The sequence below is a fragment of the Filicampus tigris genome, chromosome 13 (assembly GCF_054856515.1).
Source record: "Filicampus tigris isolate MCC_2025a chromosome 13, RoL_Ftig_1.0, whole genome shotgun sequence".
NCBI classification, from domain to species: Eukaryota; Metazoa; Chordata; class Actinopteri; order Syngnathiformes; family Syngnathidae; genus Filicampus; species Filicampus tigris.
The window spans coordinates 7,391,141-7,405,986 of NC_141229.1; the positions used below are offsets into that span (position 1 = coordinate 7,391,141).

A 14,846-nucleotide genomic window follows, 5' to 3' on the forward strand; every position below is an offset into this window, starting at 1 on the left:
AAGACCTCATGGCCCGAGGGACGAATGACGAGGATGCTGCAGCTATCTATCTATTTACCTATCTATCCACACACAGACATACGAAAGAGGTTGCTCTTAGCCAATGGGATGCCAGGAAGATGCTAGGCTAGCCAATGGCAGAGCAGCTATGAGTATGTTGCGTTCAGGAAACTCCGGAGCTGCGAGTAGCAGCCCATACTGCGAGTATCAGCCCATACTTTTACCTTTCGTGTCCTGAAATTTCTTTCGTAACTAGAGGCAATATTTTCCTGTTGAGGCGTTTCGTAACTTGAAAATTTCGTATGAAGAGACGTTCGTGAGTAGAGGTACCACTGTACAAGAAAAAGAGAAAATGTTTATTATACTGAGAATAGTCTTTTTTTTCTATAAGGTTGTAATATTACACCTTTTTTCATAATATTACTTTATTTCCACAAAATCGTTTTTGTTTCATAATTGAGCGCTTCATTTGCCTCAGCCCTAGTTAACGACCGGTGAGTTTCCACCAGAACGTGTATACTGAGTTTCTTCCAAAAATGTAAAGTGTGACATACATAACCATTTTGTCATGTGCCATTTTAATCATCATAATGACAGCAGGCGGACAGCACAAGATCAATTCACAATTTGTACAACAATAAAAAATATAATTCCTTACACGTATTTAAAACATAAGACGAAAATTGCTTTCCCCCCACATTCAAGACTCAGTGTTAAAAATAAAGCACAGTACTGTATTTCAATAAAAATGCCAATAATACAAATAATAATAAACTGCATTGTTGTTGGCATTCAGAGAACTTGCGTGTGTTTCTTTGAAGGCCTGTAGAAAGACATTCTCCTCTTCACTGCTGCGCACAGTTTGGGAGGAAGTAATGGAAGCTGCTTTCGGAGCATGTCGTACTCGCTTGCGTTCTTTGCGATGTAGTCTTCGCAAATTCTGTAGGAAGCATAACGAGGGAATCGTGTCCATGGAAGGAACAGATCAAAAGATAATATACGGTGAACTCCCGGCATTCGCGGGGGTTAGTGACTGCGCCCTGTCGCCAATAGCAAAGCTCCTCAAGTAATTGACGCTCCCCTGAGGGTTTGTAATTGCCAATAAATTACACAAACAAGTATTTATCTTCATCATTGGAAATGTTCTCAATGGCCCTTTGAGATTTAAATAAAGTTGGAATGAAATTAACTTTTTTGTGTGTTTGACTGTGTTGATAGCTGAAAGTGTGGCAAAAAAGTAATAAATACAAAAAATCAACCTTGCTTGGCTTAGAACTTAAAAAAGTTGAAAGTTGAAGCACTCTGAAGTCAAGGTAACACATAATAAAGGGTTTACCTGAAGAGCGGGTATGGCGCCATCTGGAAGACAAGTGCGTCATTGCAGTGGCCCTGTAGACAGCAACAACGGCTTTGCTTTAACTTTGTTGTACTGACCAACATTTTGCTCATGAAGAGACAAGTAAGAAGAACCTCAAGGCAAGACCTCTGTTGTAGAAAATCCTTAAGAGGTTGCTCTGCATTTTTGTGATGAAATGTTTTTATCTTCATCATAGAGGTTGGTGCTCGTTGAATTTTTCACACACACAAAAAAAAAAAGAAACAATGGGGAAAATGCAGGAAGGTTTCACGTTTTTGTTACTAGCTGCCACAAAGCAATGTGATTGCTTTCACAATGAGTAGCTTTCTTGCTCTCATTTCTGAATATTTGAAGAGAAGGTGGTCTGCTGAAAACTGAGGGCTAGTAGAGGCGACAATTTGTACAAACGCATTTTTTTCATGTTAAATAAAATCAGTTCTATGACAATTTATGGAATGTGGAAGTAGAAGAGTTTGTTTTTTTTATTGAGAAAAAATACAAAGCTTATGAGTGAAACATAATATAAACATGGCCACACACCACATTGTGGCTAGTTAGTTCAAAAGGGCTCCTAAGATTAGTCTGCAAAGTCTCAGAGAGCCACGGAGATGTCAGTGACTAGTAGGGGTGTAACAAAAAATGAGTTTGAAATCTGAAAATCAGTTTTGGATTAATAGATGTGAGTGCATCAAATCAAACGGGATTGACTTGTTCCCTTTAATATATATTGAGATAATTATTGAATCGTTTTTTTTTTTTTTATTAGAGAGACATGCGTATCTTTGAATGAAATACCACATATACAGTACTGACAAGTTAATTCATATGTATCGAATCGTAATCCCACTGGATCAAACCAAATTGCTCCACTTTAAAAAAATCAAACCATCTTTGAATCACATATCGAGATATGTATGGTATCGTCTTTGATACAGATACACACCCTGAGTAACCAAACATCGTATTCCCTTATGGGAAATGGAAAGATTATTTTAGGGAGGGGCTTTTATTTTTATTTGAGCCATTATTAAGATTTGGATGATATTGAAGCTAGAATTATCACATTTTTTTAAGGTCTTGAAAAATTATCTTAAAAATGATTTGCACCACAATTTTTAGATGACAATTTACTTATTACTAATACTGTTGAAATATATTGTATATCCCTCCTATGAAATGGCTGAAATACAGTAAGCAGAGTTAAGTAAGAGCCCATTACTAACTGAGACTTGCCACAAATATTTTCTTATTGATGGTACTCACAGTGTCAACAAGGAGGATGTAATCACAGCTTCCTCCAAACACAATGACATCAGAGTCCTTGCCTGGACAAGCCGTGTGCCATAACCTTAAAGCACAGAAGAAAAACACAGATGAATCTTTTCAAACATGTTAATTATGCTTCAAGCAACTCTTAGTACACCTAAGATGCTACCTTGGCTTGTTCTTAAAGGGGTGCTCCACTTCTCTCCATGTCTTTGTCTCCACATCGAAGAGCCAACCGTCACCTGGTAATACATGAAAATGAATCACAAAATTGTGGAAAATGCTGCTTTAGGATTAACTCTGTTGCTGTTATGTTTTTTTTTTTGGGGGGCCTTTTTTCCCCCAAAATGACTAGCTTCAACAACGGCTGTTAAGATGTTACTGTTAACACTGGTTGACTTCTTTTTATACTTGTGTGACAAACCACAATTTTAGAAAAGAAATATTGGATATCATATAGATATTAATATCAACAAAATTAAAAAGCTACTTTTATGATTGCCTGTTTAAAAAAAAAAACCAAAAAAGCACCATAAAGGTTTTATGATGTAACACATTTTTTCTTTTTCCATTGTATCCCCGAACAGATTATTTCTTTGGTTCTTTTCTAAAGGAAAAATGGTTTGATTAACTGGTAGCGTTAGCCGCTAACAAGCTATCTGTCGACTGGCTCGCTGTTTGAGTGTAATTTTTTCCCCTCCCATTTAGTATGTTAGCTCTAAGTTATTAACAACATGTATTAGTCTAGCATGACTTAACGATACCCTCTTAAAACTGAGCTATTGCGTAAACTCCCTTTGTCACCTTATGCTAGTTTTGCCCATACAGTCACAGATTACACTGATGCAAAGTTCTCATGTCGTGAGGGAGGGGGAGAACTCGTGCCGGTCACCCAACGACTTTGCTGTGCAGCTATTTCAGCCATAACACCCCCCCAAAAAAAATCAGGAACACAGATATAGTGCTTACTCATAGGTTTGCAGTCCACGCTGAGACCTCCAAATAGAAACAAGGTGCTGTCAGACGCCGCTGTGAGCGAATGCCATGACCTGCCCACTGGAATGCTGGACACGGGAACTCTGGACAAAATCATTTAGAGTGTGACTTTAATTAAAATCAAGAGTGACAACACGTCAGAGTGACTCACATTTCTGACCATGTCCACGAGTCAAGGTCCAAGCAGTGAATGTCATTTGTTCGGGTTTCCTGCATTCAGGACAAAAATGAAGATGTTGAACACAATCATGGTTTATCTTCAAAGGGAGACCTACTACTGTCTCTCACTTTAACTCTCCCGCCACAAATGTAGCCCCGATTTCCCAGCATGGCGCAGGCCTGGGCCGCTCGGGGGGCCGGAGCGCGGCCGTGTGTTTGAGGTCGACCCCAGCTGGATTGTGAGGGGTCAAATATGTGAACCTCGTTGTTCCATCCCCACATGACGTCCTAAAACAAGACGCAAATACATTTATAAAGCAAAAAAAAAAAAAAAAAAGGATTTCAAGATGGTAAAATTAATAGAAATGTTTTTCACTCAAATAATATTTAAGTGGGGAAGTCAAGCCAAACATATTTTTTTCAAGAATATGCTCTATGCAAGCCCACTAGTTGAAACAAGGCATTCTGATAAATATTCCGTTTGTGCAATAAGAGTTAATCCACCCGTTTTTAGCCATCGCTCGGGGCGGCCATTTTGTCACTTCTGTCAACTGAAAATGAAATCACAACTTCTCATGGCTCAGGTCACGACCAATCATGGCTGACCTGTTTTACGAAGCTGAGCCGTGATTGGTCGTTATCTGAGCCATGAGAAACTTCAATGTCATCTTCAGTTGACAGAAATGACAAAATGGCCGCCCCCTGAGATGGCTCAAAAGGGGTGGATTTTGCTGCTTAACTCATATACCACAAACGCAATATTAATGAGAATAATGGGCCTGATGGGAACATATTCTTGAAAAAAAATGGGTTTGGGTTGATTTCCCCTTTGAAAAAAAATGATTACATTACCATTGGATAATTGGTACATGTGATATTCTCTTATAAAGTCAATAGAAAAACCCTTTTAAATAACAATGGAAAAAGAAAAAGAAAGAATAAAGTCAATAAAATGAAAATGTTTTCCTTTTCTATGATGATGTCACAGCCAAGAAAACGAGAGCATGTTCTCCTCGATCAATCATCTTAACTCTGAAGTCCTAGCTATTTTTTCTGGTAATTTCTTGGATGTGGCAAGAAAAATGACCCATTGTTCCAGCCTTGAAATTACCTCTGATAAATCATCCACAATGAAGCTCCTGTTTCTTCTGTCCACCTCTGCCACCAATTTGTGACCATATCCTCCGAAGTAGATGATCCTTAAGCACATGAAGTTGTTTTTTTTGGATGCAGAATATTTCACCTGAAGAAGTCACGTGTCTTGACTGCGCTTACCTTCTGTTGTAAACCCAGCAGGACAGTTTGTCTCGAGGCGATGGCGCGGAACCGACGCGGTGCACGACTTTGGTCCATGCGTAATGATCGCCTGTCAGCTTGACGCGATAGATCTGTTGCCAATTCACACAATGACTTTATTAGCTTCAATCTTTATGGCTCATTTTAATGACGGATGACCACTTTTCAACGATCTTCTTATAAGGTGACAGAAGAATGATGTTCCAATATAATAAGAACAAAAATAAGGAATGGGAGTACAAGCACAGCCAATAATTATTTGTGATGTGTATGTAGCAGTCTGGAATATTTTTGCTCAAGGGCTCCCCCTGCAGTGTATTATGCACTTGCAAGCCACAGAGGAACATTGCAACACAAGGAATTTCCAAGTCAAGTTAATAAACAACTAAAAGAAGTCATCTGAGGGTTACCATGGTAACAGCTGGGAATCTCTTCCACCTATTTGAAGCTACATCCACGTTAGAGCAATCACATTGTTTCAGTTGATTTTTACTTCCCCTCTTGTAAAGATAAAAAAAAAACACTTGATTTGGACAGGTTATAGTTGACAATGATGCAAAAAGATTTGATATGGTTTGTCTTGTTCTTGTGTTTTTTTTAATCATGAAAATCTGGCATTCGCACATAGGTGTGTAGACTTTTTATATCCACTGTAAAGTGTAAGCGGCATCTACTTTGTATTATGAATCTTACCTGATTGGTCTGACCATTGTCATCACAACCTCCAAATATGTACATGTGACCATTTAGGGAACAGCTGCAGGTCCCTGACATGGAGGGCGGGACTTCCCCTGTCATGTGGAACACCTGCCTTTGAGAAGAAAAAAAAAATATGCATGAGAGTTTCACTCCATTTTTCACAAAAGTAACAAAACATATCAGATAATAGGGCTGGGCAATCTGGCCTAAAATTCATATCCCGGTATTAATTTAATCCGTTTATGGTAATAGTATATTAGATTGAAAATTAACGTTTCTGACGAACACATGGGCCTACTACAGTACTGTATTTTAATGTTGGTCACGGTGATACTTCGAGAGCTGAGTATTTTTTGGAGGTGGTGCTTGGTGTAAAAAGTTTCAGAACCACTGATACTGAAAACACTGACTGCCACTTCAATGAAGGTTTTATGATGGCGGCAGATTGACTCCGGAAAAATATTTTTGAAACTAAAAACTTGTAAGTCAACAGAGTGTGTGTTTGACTTAAGTGTTCCACTATACAGGTGTAACATTCTTACCATACGCCTTGTACCAGGTCATACACCCAGAATTCATCATTGGGTAGGAAGACTTCATCATCATCAACAGACTGTGGAGGACAGCATGACTTAGTGACACAATGCGAGCATGAGTTCATTTAAAACGACAGAAAATGAACAAAACTATGTGATGAGAGCAAATGTGTTTTTATTTGATTTAAAGGAGACATTATTTTAACTATTTAAAAGTTTGACATGCGAGTGTGCAAATAGCACAAGTGTCAAGAATTACAGCACACTTCACACTTACAGCACACTTCACACTTTTTTTTTTTTTTTAACCTCACTTCATCACAATATTGGTGGGAGCAGGGGTGGGTAGGTGTTGGATCGCAATTAGATAATTTTTCAAAATTGTTCAGTCCTAATTTGGGATTTATCCTGAAATGTCACGCAAAAGCCCAATATCCCAAACTTTTAACTTTTTAACTTTCTAATCACTACCGCAACAGTATCGTTGTATTACACTAACACAGATGACTGAGTTAATCAAAACTCATATTCAAAATTCTTTCTTACTTACTCTTCAATATTTGTTGATACAACGTAGTGGTGGATGTATTTGACTGTGTATGTGCACATAATGAAATGGAGTGCATACTGTATGTTGTACTGTTGTTACCAAAAAAAAAGACAAAGGGGAAAACAGAAAGAAAGAAAGAACAATTCATGTGAGTGAAGTACGTATGGTACTGTGCGTTTAGTTACCATGTAGCCTCCCCACACATACAGCAGGTCGCCCTCCACCACCGCCGTGTGTCCACTGCGTTCTCGGGCCACCAGTTCCGAGCGGCTCACGAATAAAGACGATTCCATAACAACCAGGTGGCTAAATATAAACAGCAACCAGGAGTCAGACAAAAAGATTCACGTAAGAAAAAAAAACGTTTGCTGGATTTGCGTTACAGCAAAACTAACAAATACACCTCCATCTTGTCTTGGCCGCTCAAGTTCGTCTGTACGCAGACAAATACGGAGCAAAATGGCTAACATCGTAAAACACGACGAAATAACAGCAGTTCCTTTGAGCAGGTTTTGCCAATAAAATAATTTAACACGAAGCTAAAACAACAATTTACCGTTTATTCTCATGTTATTGAAGCTGGAATGTTTCCAAAACGTAACATGACATCGACTGCTGGTGTCCCTGACACATCAGGTGAGCAAAATCATCTTCAAAATACTACGTAATATCCGCTACGCTTCTTTCAAAATGAGACTACACATCCGGGTTCTTCTCTTCAAAATAAGATGAACAATAAAGTATGTCGGACATGCGCGAAATACTGGACAGTTGGTTAACTTTTTTTAGGAGTTGAATTCCTTCTATGTGGGCACATGTGCACGAAAAACAAACAGCACAGATTAATGTAATCCGAAACAGAGAGAGGGCGCATTCTGGGAGGCGGGCAGCTATGTATCTTTAATCACACATTTGGCTTTTAGAAGGAAGCAAGAGACAAAAATATGGATGGGACTGTAACATGTCTAATGCACATTATAGAAGTTTTTGTGAGTACATTCATACAGTTTTGCATGCATCTACAGGCAAAACGGTTGCCAGTGTGCAGGATGTTTGCCAGTGATGATGGCACATGTACAAAGTAGGATTAGTTTGGAGCGAGTGGTTATTTTGCGCAACCCAACAAATCTTCCTTCCGAAAAAGGCAGCTGTGTGACTTCATCCCTAACAATTTGGTAAAAGCCGATTTTTAAACATTGCCATAGACCTCAATTACTCTTCCTTGTTGTATATGTGTGATGTGGGCTTTTTAGAATGGTGTCTGATTAATTACTACTTGGATTGTATTATTGTTATGGTGCAATTTAGGTAACAATAACAAGTAGTAATAACTTTTGATTTTTTGTAAGGATACAAAAAAAACTGCCTGGTAAAAAGAAATATGTTGGCAAAGAGCAAGCAAATTTGGCCTTGATTTGCGATATTTAAATTTCGTTCGATTTTATATTTCACAGTATAGCAGCACAGCCAGCCAATCAGGAGCCAGCAGGCTTGTGATCTCACCACCCAATTGGCTGTGAAGAGAATTTTTTTGTCTGTCTGCCTCTTGAGAGAGGCGTGCTTCCTTCATTGCTGATGAATGAATCCTTCACAGACCAACAGGTGCATGTTTCTTTGGGAACCTGTGCAAATGTGGTGGGAAAAAAAGAGAGTTCTCTGGACTGTTTCTAGCGCCTCCTTTAACGGTTGACACTGTCCCATTAAAAAAATAAAATTAAAAAAATGACACATTTATGGCATGTATAGGGAGTAAGTTTCAAGATTCTCACCATTACCAGGATTTTCCTTGATGAACACACTGGTTTATCTAAAATCTATAGTAGACACCAGTATAGTAAAGGAACTTATTTTATTTTTTATTTTTTGGGTCACAATAGGGAAAAACCCCCTCAAATTTGAAGGTTAAATAACGACATTGAGGGTATTTTTGTTCGTGTCAAATGTCAAAATGGGTCAAATTTGACTGAAACAGTACAGTACGTATGGAATTGGTAACATTATCTGCCAATAGAACAGGAAAAAAAAGTGACTTGGCAACATTGCCTAAACAAGCAATCATACTGAAGACAGCTTGACAAACACACACTCACACGCACAAACACTTTTTGGAAAAAAAATGGAAAATGAATATTGATAATTGCTACGCGTTTTTTTTATTTTTTTTTTTAAGAATTTGGGGTTTTAAAAAATATAAATATCAAGGACCAGCCCGGTCGGTATCGCACTCGAATAATCGGTGGGCCACTCTTTATATTTTTGAGATTTCTTATTTTAAGATAAACTTACTCATTACCAATAATAAAACTTCAACAAGCTATAAAACCATATTACATTGTTTCAGGAAAAAAGCAAATGAAATAGATTTCTTACAAAAAATCTGCCTGGTAAGAAGAAAGCAGCAGCACAGAGGCCGGCCAGCCAATCAGGATCCAGCAGGCTTAGCGAGCCTACCAGCCAATCGGCTGCGAGGAGGCTCTGCCCCCACTCTCCTGTAGACCAGAGAGGCTCACATCCTTCATCACTGATGAATGGAGCCGCACCGGGGACACATCGCAATCGGCCTTGAACCGCAGGCGGCCATGAAGAAACGGCAGAGGAAGCCCCAGGATGAAGACCCCGGCGAGGACATCCTACAGTACCGTCCACACTCGCCTCCATCTTCCTCCTCCTCATCTCACTCCCCTCTATCGGCCATGCCAGCCTCGGCGTCCGCCCTCCTGGCTTTGGCCTCGCCGGCCACCCGTCGCTCCATCTCAATGGGCGACTTCCGAAGGGTGACGGGCGCCATGCTGGCGACCTCCGAGCCGGCGTCCGCCTCGGCCACGGCGCCGTCTTCCAAACTGGTGACGCCGAGCTCTAGCATGGAGTTCGAAGCGGCTCGCCGGCGCCTCCTGGAGGTGGAGGAGCGTCAGCGGGTCGTACGGGAGATGGAGCGGCGATTGGAGGAGCTACGGGAGGTGTTCGTGCGCTCTGAGCAGGAGGTGGTGCTGCACGGGGAGCGTCTGGCCAGGATGTCAGGGGCCGCCCAGCAAAGCGAGATTTACGTGGCCGAGGGCAGCCAGCGTTTGAAGAAGGGACTCAAGTTCAAGAAGCACCGGCCCACCATCGTGTTCTCCTCCATGCTGGGACTCCGAACGTGCCTGCCTTGGCCTGTGAAGCTCAAGTAGGGCAGAAGATCATGAACCACTTTCCGCCATCTGCGTGTAGGCTTGTTTGCTCTCGTATCCCGAGGCTGGTCCTTCGGGTCTTTGGAGTGCCTGCACAAAGGAGCCCAGGAGCCAATCAATCCGAGTGATGCTCTTCCTCGTTGTCATGGAAACCTTGCTGCTTTCTTTTTCAACACTGATGCGAGAATTGGTAGAGACTGCACGGTGCTGCATGGATGAGTCACGTATGATGGCATTCACAACGGCCGGGCTATACAGTGAACCCCTGTTTATGTATTTATATTCCATTTATTTTATTTATATTCCAGAGCCATCCGCGGACCATATCAAAATAATTTTCAGAAATAATTTTGTTTTACCCCTCCCACACACTTCAAACACATTTAAACTCATAAAAACACAATTTTTGAAAAAGGATTAGTAATAATTAAATATGGGCAGTACTACGTTTTCACTTCACTTGCAGTTGTCCTGATAAGAGCCGAGCGTGCTTGCTTCAAGCTGTTGACTGGTCACCCCAAAGTGAAATTTACTGTATAACTGACAAAACAGCATTACACATTTTATATTTAACACCAAATATGTTCAACCAAACCATATATTAACAAAAGTCCACTAGCCCAAAAAGAGGTCCACTGGTGTAATAAACGTTTCCAAGTTTAATGCTAACATAAATGCCGTAAACGAGCTAACGGAAATTAGCATAGATGGGGCAGTATAAACACAAGGAGCAGCATTATCACACGACAAAGTTGTGGGAATGAAAACGGAGCACATTTGATGCCCGTGGGCCTCCTCTACCACCCCCCCCCCCTCGCTTTTTGCATGCTTCTGACTGTGATACAGCAGGGGTTCACTGTATAGGAAAAGCAAACTCGAGACATGTTTAGAATAGGACCTAGCAACACAGAGATAGAAGATGTGCCTTGATGTCTCTGTGATTCGTCATTTTGAAGGAGGAGGAGATGCGACACAAGCAGTTGGCGACTCCACCTGTGGCCTCTAGTCTCCATGACAACCGCCGTTTGCTCTTCGCTTGTCTCCACTCAGCGACACAGAATGTATCCGACCAGACGGCAGGCAACGGACGCTTCGATTGAAAACAAACACACTTTGGATGTCAAAGGCTACGCAATTACTGTAAACGCTTCTGGAATGTCCATAACATCATCATTTGTTGGTCAAACTTAAAATATCTAGCAGCTATTTTTGGTTTCAGCTTTCTGGGAAGTGATTGACATAAAAAAAAAAAATAATAATAATAATCATGATATTGAACAATGTTGTAGTGCGGTTTCACATTTATGATTTGTATGCTTCACCCAGATGGAAAGAATTGAACGAATTTACTGTAAAGAGACTTTGTGGACACCCTGTATTTTTAAATGAATGCTCCATTTTGATCTCGCCATTACCGGTGCAAGTGTACCTAATGTCGTGGCCGGCGAGTGTGCACACGAAGCATTGCGGATACGCCAGGGACATCTATTCCTGGCATTCGAAGGTCAAGGCCGAGGCAGGCTCTCAGCTCAGCTTTCAGCGGGATTCTATGCGGGCTGTGTGAGTGCACGAGCGGGAAACTGGACATTATTCCAAGAGCATCAATATTTTAGCCGCGTCGTTCACTGCTCAGATATATGTTAGAGTTGAACGTGTGTGTTGAAAATGTCGGGAATGGCACCTGCGATGGGCGTCACATGTGATGCCGTGACTAATTAGTAGGTTGTTTTTACACTTGGTTCAATTTAGCCTTTCAATTAACTCAGAATGATTAGTAACCATATTCTGGGCATATGTGAACACTCAAACCGGATTGCAGCAAACCAATATGGAATTGAAAGTGGTCTGAGCCCTTTTCCACTTTCAAGTAAACCAAACTGGTCTTAATTAGATTTACTTCAAATTAGTTCTCCTAATTCAAAGAGGAATAGGTTTACAAGACTTTGTATTGCCCCATGCCGCAACGGACCAGAAGTGGAGTTATTACTCAGCATTTTTTGCGCCAATGGGAATGGTCTAAACTGAACTGATTGAGACCTTTTTGAAACAAATCAAATAACTCAAGTCATCAGTGGTTTATATACCCTGTGGGCAATGTGAACAAAAAGCCGTCAAGGTTCACTTCACTTTGTATTGGCATCAGACGTGAACTAGACAACAAAGAGAACTGGTTCCCATTACAAAAATAACTTTTAATGTGATTCCAAAATAGAACTGAGTCTAGTCTCTTGGAGTCTTGGACTTACTAGTTGGCATTACTTGCACCTAAATGAAACAGACTCAAACCACTTCAAAGCAAACCAAACTGGTCTCAATCCGGTTTAAATGCGATCCTCAGAGCAGTGTGAACACAAAGTGGTTCAGGTTCATTTCACTTTGTACCTGAAATGGACCATGAAGTCTGAACTGAATCCATTTTCTGTTGATTCACTATCACACCAAACAGACTGGTTTGTTTTAAAGGGCCTAAGCAGTGGAAACAACTTAAAATGCACGTAACAGAGGTGAGAAGGAATGACGCATTGAATTTTTCCGCATCAACTCTTCAAAGGGCTCGAAGGATTGTTATACGAGAACACGGTCAAGCAGGGCGGGGACGAGCAGTTCTCATCTTTCACATTAACGATAGCCATAACGACCTTGTGATTGACTAAGTCTCTATTAGCGTTACACGCTGCCAAGGGAGCGTCTGCTTGCCACGTCTGTGCTAACAAACAATAAGCGGTGATTATTATTATTATTATTAGCAAAGCGCTAACGCAGATTAGGCCTTATTTACAAAGTATGTATTCAATGTTCTGTATGTACACTGTACAGCCTATAGAAATCGTGTTCTACATCCGGCCTATATCGCTTCTCATACGCCTTATGCAATGTCTCTGCATTGGCAATGATAACTGCAAAGTAGACACATTCAGAAGGGGGTAACACATCCAAATAGGACACCAGACAACAATACTGTTTGTTTCCTCTAGTTTTAGGACCATGTTTCCCAAAGAGCTCAAGAATGAATGTACTGTACACTTTAATATTTCAGAACAGTTTTTTTTTTTTTCCCCCTGTTAGAAAATGCAGTATATGATTTGGAATTCTATTTTATTTGGACCTCTGGTTGGCAAGATGCTATCATATTGGGAGAGCAATAACAGATAGTACAGAAAGTATATACATTTTGTTTGTTAAATAATAGATACATTTTGATTTTAATTGGTATTTTTACATCAGCTGTTTTCACTTTTGCAACACTACAATTTAAATGATAAGTTCAATACAATAATGAGGGAAAATAGGTTGGCGTGTTTACAAAAAACATTTTAAAAGCAAATATTAACAAATATATAAAAATGTGAAATTTAAAAATATATAGTTAAGAAAAAAATAGACTCTGTCTAGGGATGAACAACTGAAAAATAATCTAATTGCAGTTGCAATTTAATAAGCGATTCATTTTTCAACATTGTCTTCCCATATATATATTTTTTTTAACAAACACAAGCAATAAATTAATCTATATTTCAATATAGTAGGGGTGGGAATCTATGGGTACCTCAAGATTCTATCTAATTCCGATTTAGAGGCCCACGATTCAATTTAATTCCGATTCAGAGGCCTATGATTCGATTCGATTGCGATTCCGATGCATCACTACATTGGCTTACATTTTATAGTCCATGTAAAACACTGGTACCTTTTTTAAACAAAAAAAAAAACTCAAGGAAGCAAAGATTTATATTTCACACTTTGACTTTGCTCCGCTTGTGTGAGGTTTTGCTTGTTCCGCCATCTTATCACGTATTAGCTTAGCCTATCACAGACGTCTGACGTACAAACGCACGTAATCGCTTGCGCATGTTTTTCATTTTTTTTAGTTCAACTTTAAATATAGATTATTAATACCTATGAATCGATTCAGAATCTTTTTAATACGCCGAACGATGCATCCAAAAAACGATTAGCGTTCCCACCCCTACAATATACAATATCAGATTTATTATACATAAACATTCTGGTCAACATATATGTAACATAAAGCCTACCAACCAATCGTTTTGTTTTGCTCCTCCAGATTTCAGCCTTTGTGATTTGAAAAATGACATTCTACTAGGAATGTCGATTTGAATTTATTTAATTGTTCAGCCCTACTCTTGAAACAAACTTTGGGCATACAAATGTCCAAATGTATTTACATTTTTGAATGTACTGTGTTCATATTTTGCTATGTGATTAGTATACCTTTAAGTTGTGGTATAACAAGCACTGCTTTCCCTTTTTTTTCTCCCTTTTTTTTAAAATCACAATTTGCTGTATATGATTGAATGTTTTGCTTTCAACTGACCCTCGCGGTGATTGTACATTTGTTTGTGTACATTTCGAAATTGACAGCCTTAATGCCACGCTTTCCAAATGGAATCAACCTTTATCACTTTTGAAAACAAGCTTTCTACTGCATAGTGCAAAGACTGAATGTTGTTACATTGTCTGCTTGCTTTTACCGAACTTTGTTTCACATTTAAAGTCAAATACTCTTGACTATTAAGCTCAGCGCTGCAATGTACGAGACTAAAAGGATACGTCGTTAGGATTAAACTGGCTTAATGATTAAAAATGTTACATAAGATTCCAAGCTGTTTTTCTGTGAATTCCTAATTGTTTGGATTTATACCAGCTTTTGATGCTAGATGTATTTTTTTTTTTTTTTTAAAGCATCACTTTGCATTTGATTAGCAGTCATGGAGCATTGTAGATGCTCTTTAGGGTTAATATGCATTATAATCCAAGTTAGATAACTACATTTTAATGGCAAATAACTGGAAAATGCA

At 39.5% G+C, this 14,846-nt stretch overlaps 2 protein-coding genes across 3 annotated transcripts; one reads left to right on the top strand and one right to left on the bottom strand.

The window, feature by feature from the left end:
- Window positions 1-549: 549 nt before the first annotated feature.
- On the bottom strand, window positions 550-9,976 carry LOC147137401 (kelch domain-containing protein 1). 2 transcript variants are annotated; one of them, XM_086048738.1, is made up of 13 exons: window positions 9,230-9,976; window positions 7,045-7,165; window positions 6,316-6,386; window positions 5,768-5,885; window positions 5,054-5,166; window positions 4,890-4,977; window positions 3,908-4,066; window positions 3,771-3,829; window positions 3,593-3,702; window positions 2,793-2,865; window positions 2,621-2,705; window positions 1,337-1,389; window positions 550-940 (listed from the first exon to the last, which is right to left on the bottom strand). In XM_086048738.1, the coding sequence occupies exons 2-13, from the start codon at window positions 7,150-7,152 to the stop codon at window positions 793-795; spliced, it is 1,185 nt and encodes a 394-aa protein (XP_085904864.1). In that variant the 5' UTR covers window positions 7,153-7,165; window positions 9,230-9,976; the 3' UTR covers window positions 550-792. The 2 variants fall into 2 exon arrangements, with proteins under 2 accessions (XP_085904864.1, XP_085904863.1); XM_086048737.1 differs by lacking the exon at window positions 9,230-9,976 and adding an exon at window positions 7,416-7,550.
- Window positions 9,371-14,644, top strand: LOC147137402 (uncharacterized). The gene is made up of 2 exons (XM_086048740.1): window positions 9,371-10,250; window positions 10,983-14,644. The coding sequence occupies exon 1, from the start codon at window positions 9,388-9,390 to the stop codon at window positions 10,024-10,026; it is 639 nt and encodes a 212-aa protein (XP_085904866.1). The 5' UTR covers window positions 9,371-9,387; the 3' UTR covers window positions 10,027-10,250; window positions 10,983-14,644.
- The last annotated feature ends 202 nt before the right edge of the window (window positions 14,645-14,846 follow it).

Coding starts and splice junctions, on each gene's coding strand:
- LOC147137401 (XM_086048738.1), bottom strand. CDS start 7,152: ATGGAATCGTCTTTATTCGTGAGCCGCTCGGAACTGGTGGCCCGAGAA. Junction 2,706..2,792: donor CCCTTTAAGAACAAGCCAAG/GTAGCATCTTAG, acceptor CTGTGCTTTAAG/GTTATGGCACACGGCTTGTC. Junction 1,390..2,620: donor ACATCCTCCTTGTTGACACT/GTGAGTACCATC, acceptor TGCTGTCTACAG/GGCCACTGCAATGACGCACT.
- LOC147137402 (XM_086048740.1), top strand. CDS start 9,388: ATGGAGCCGCACCGGGGACACATCGCAATCGGCCTTGAACCGCAGGCG.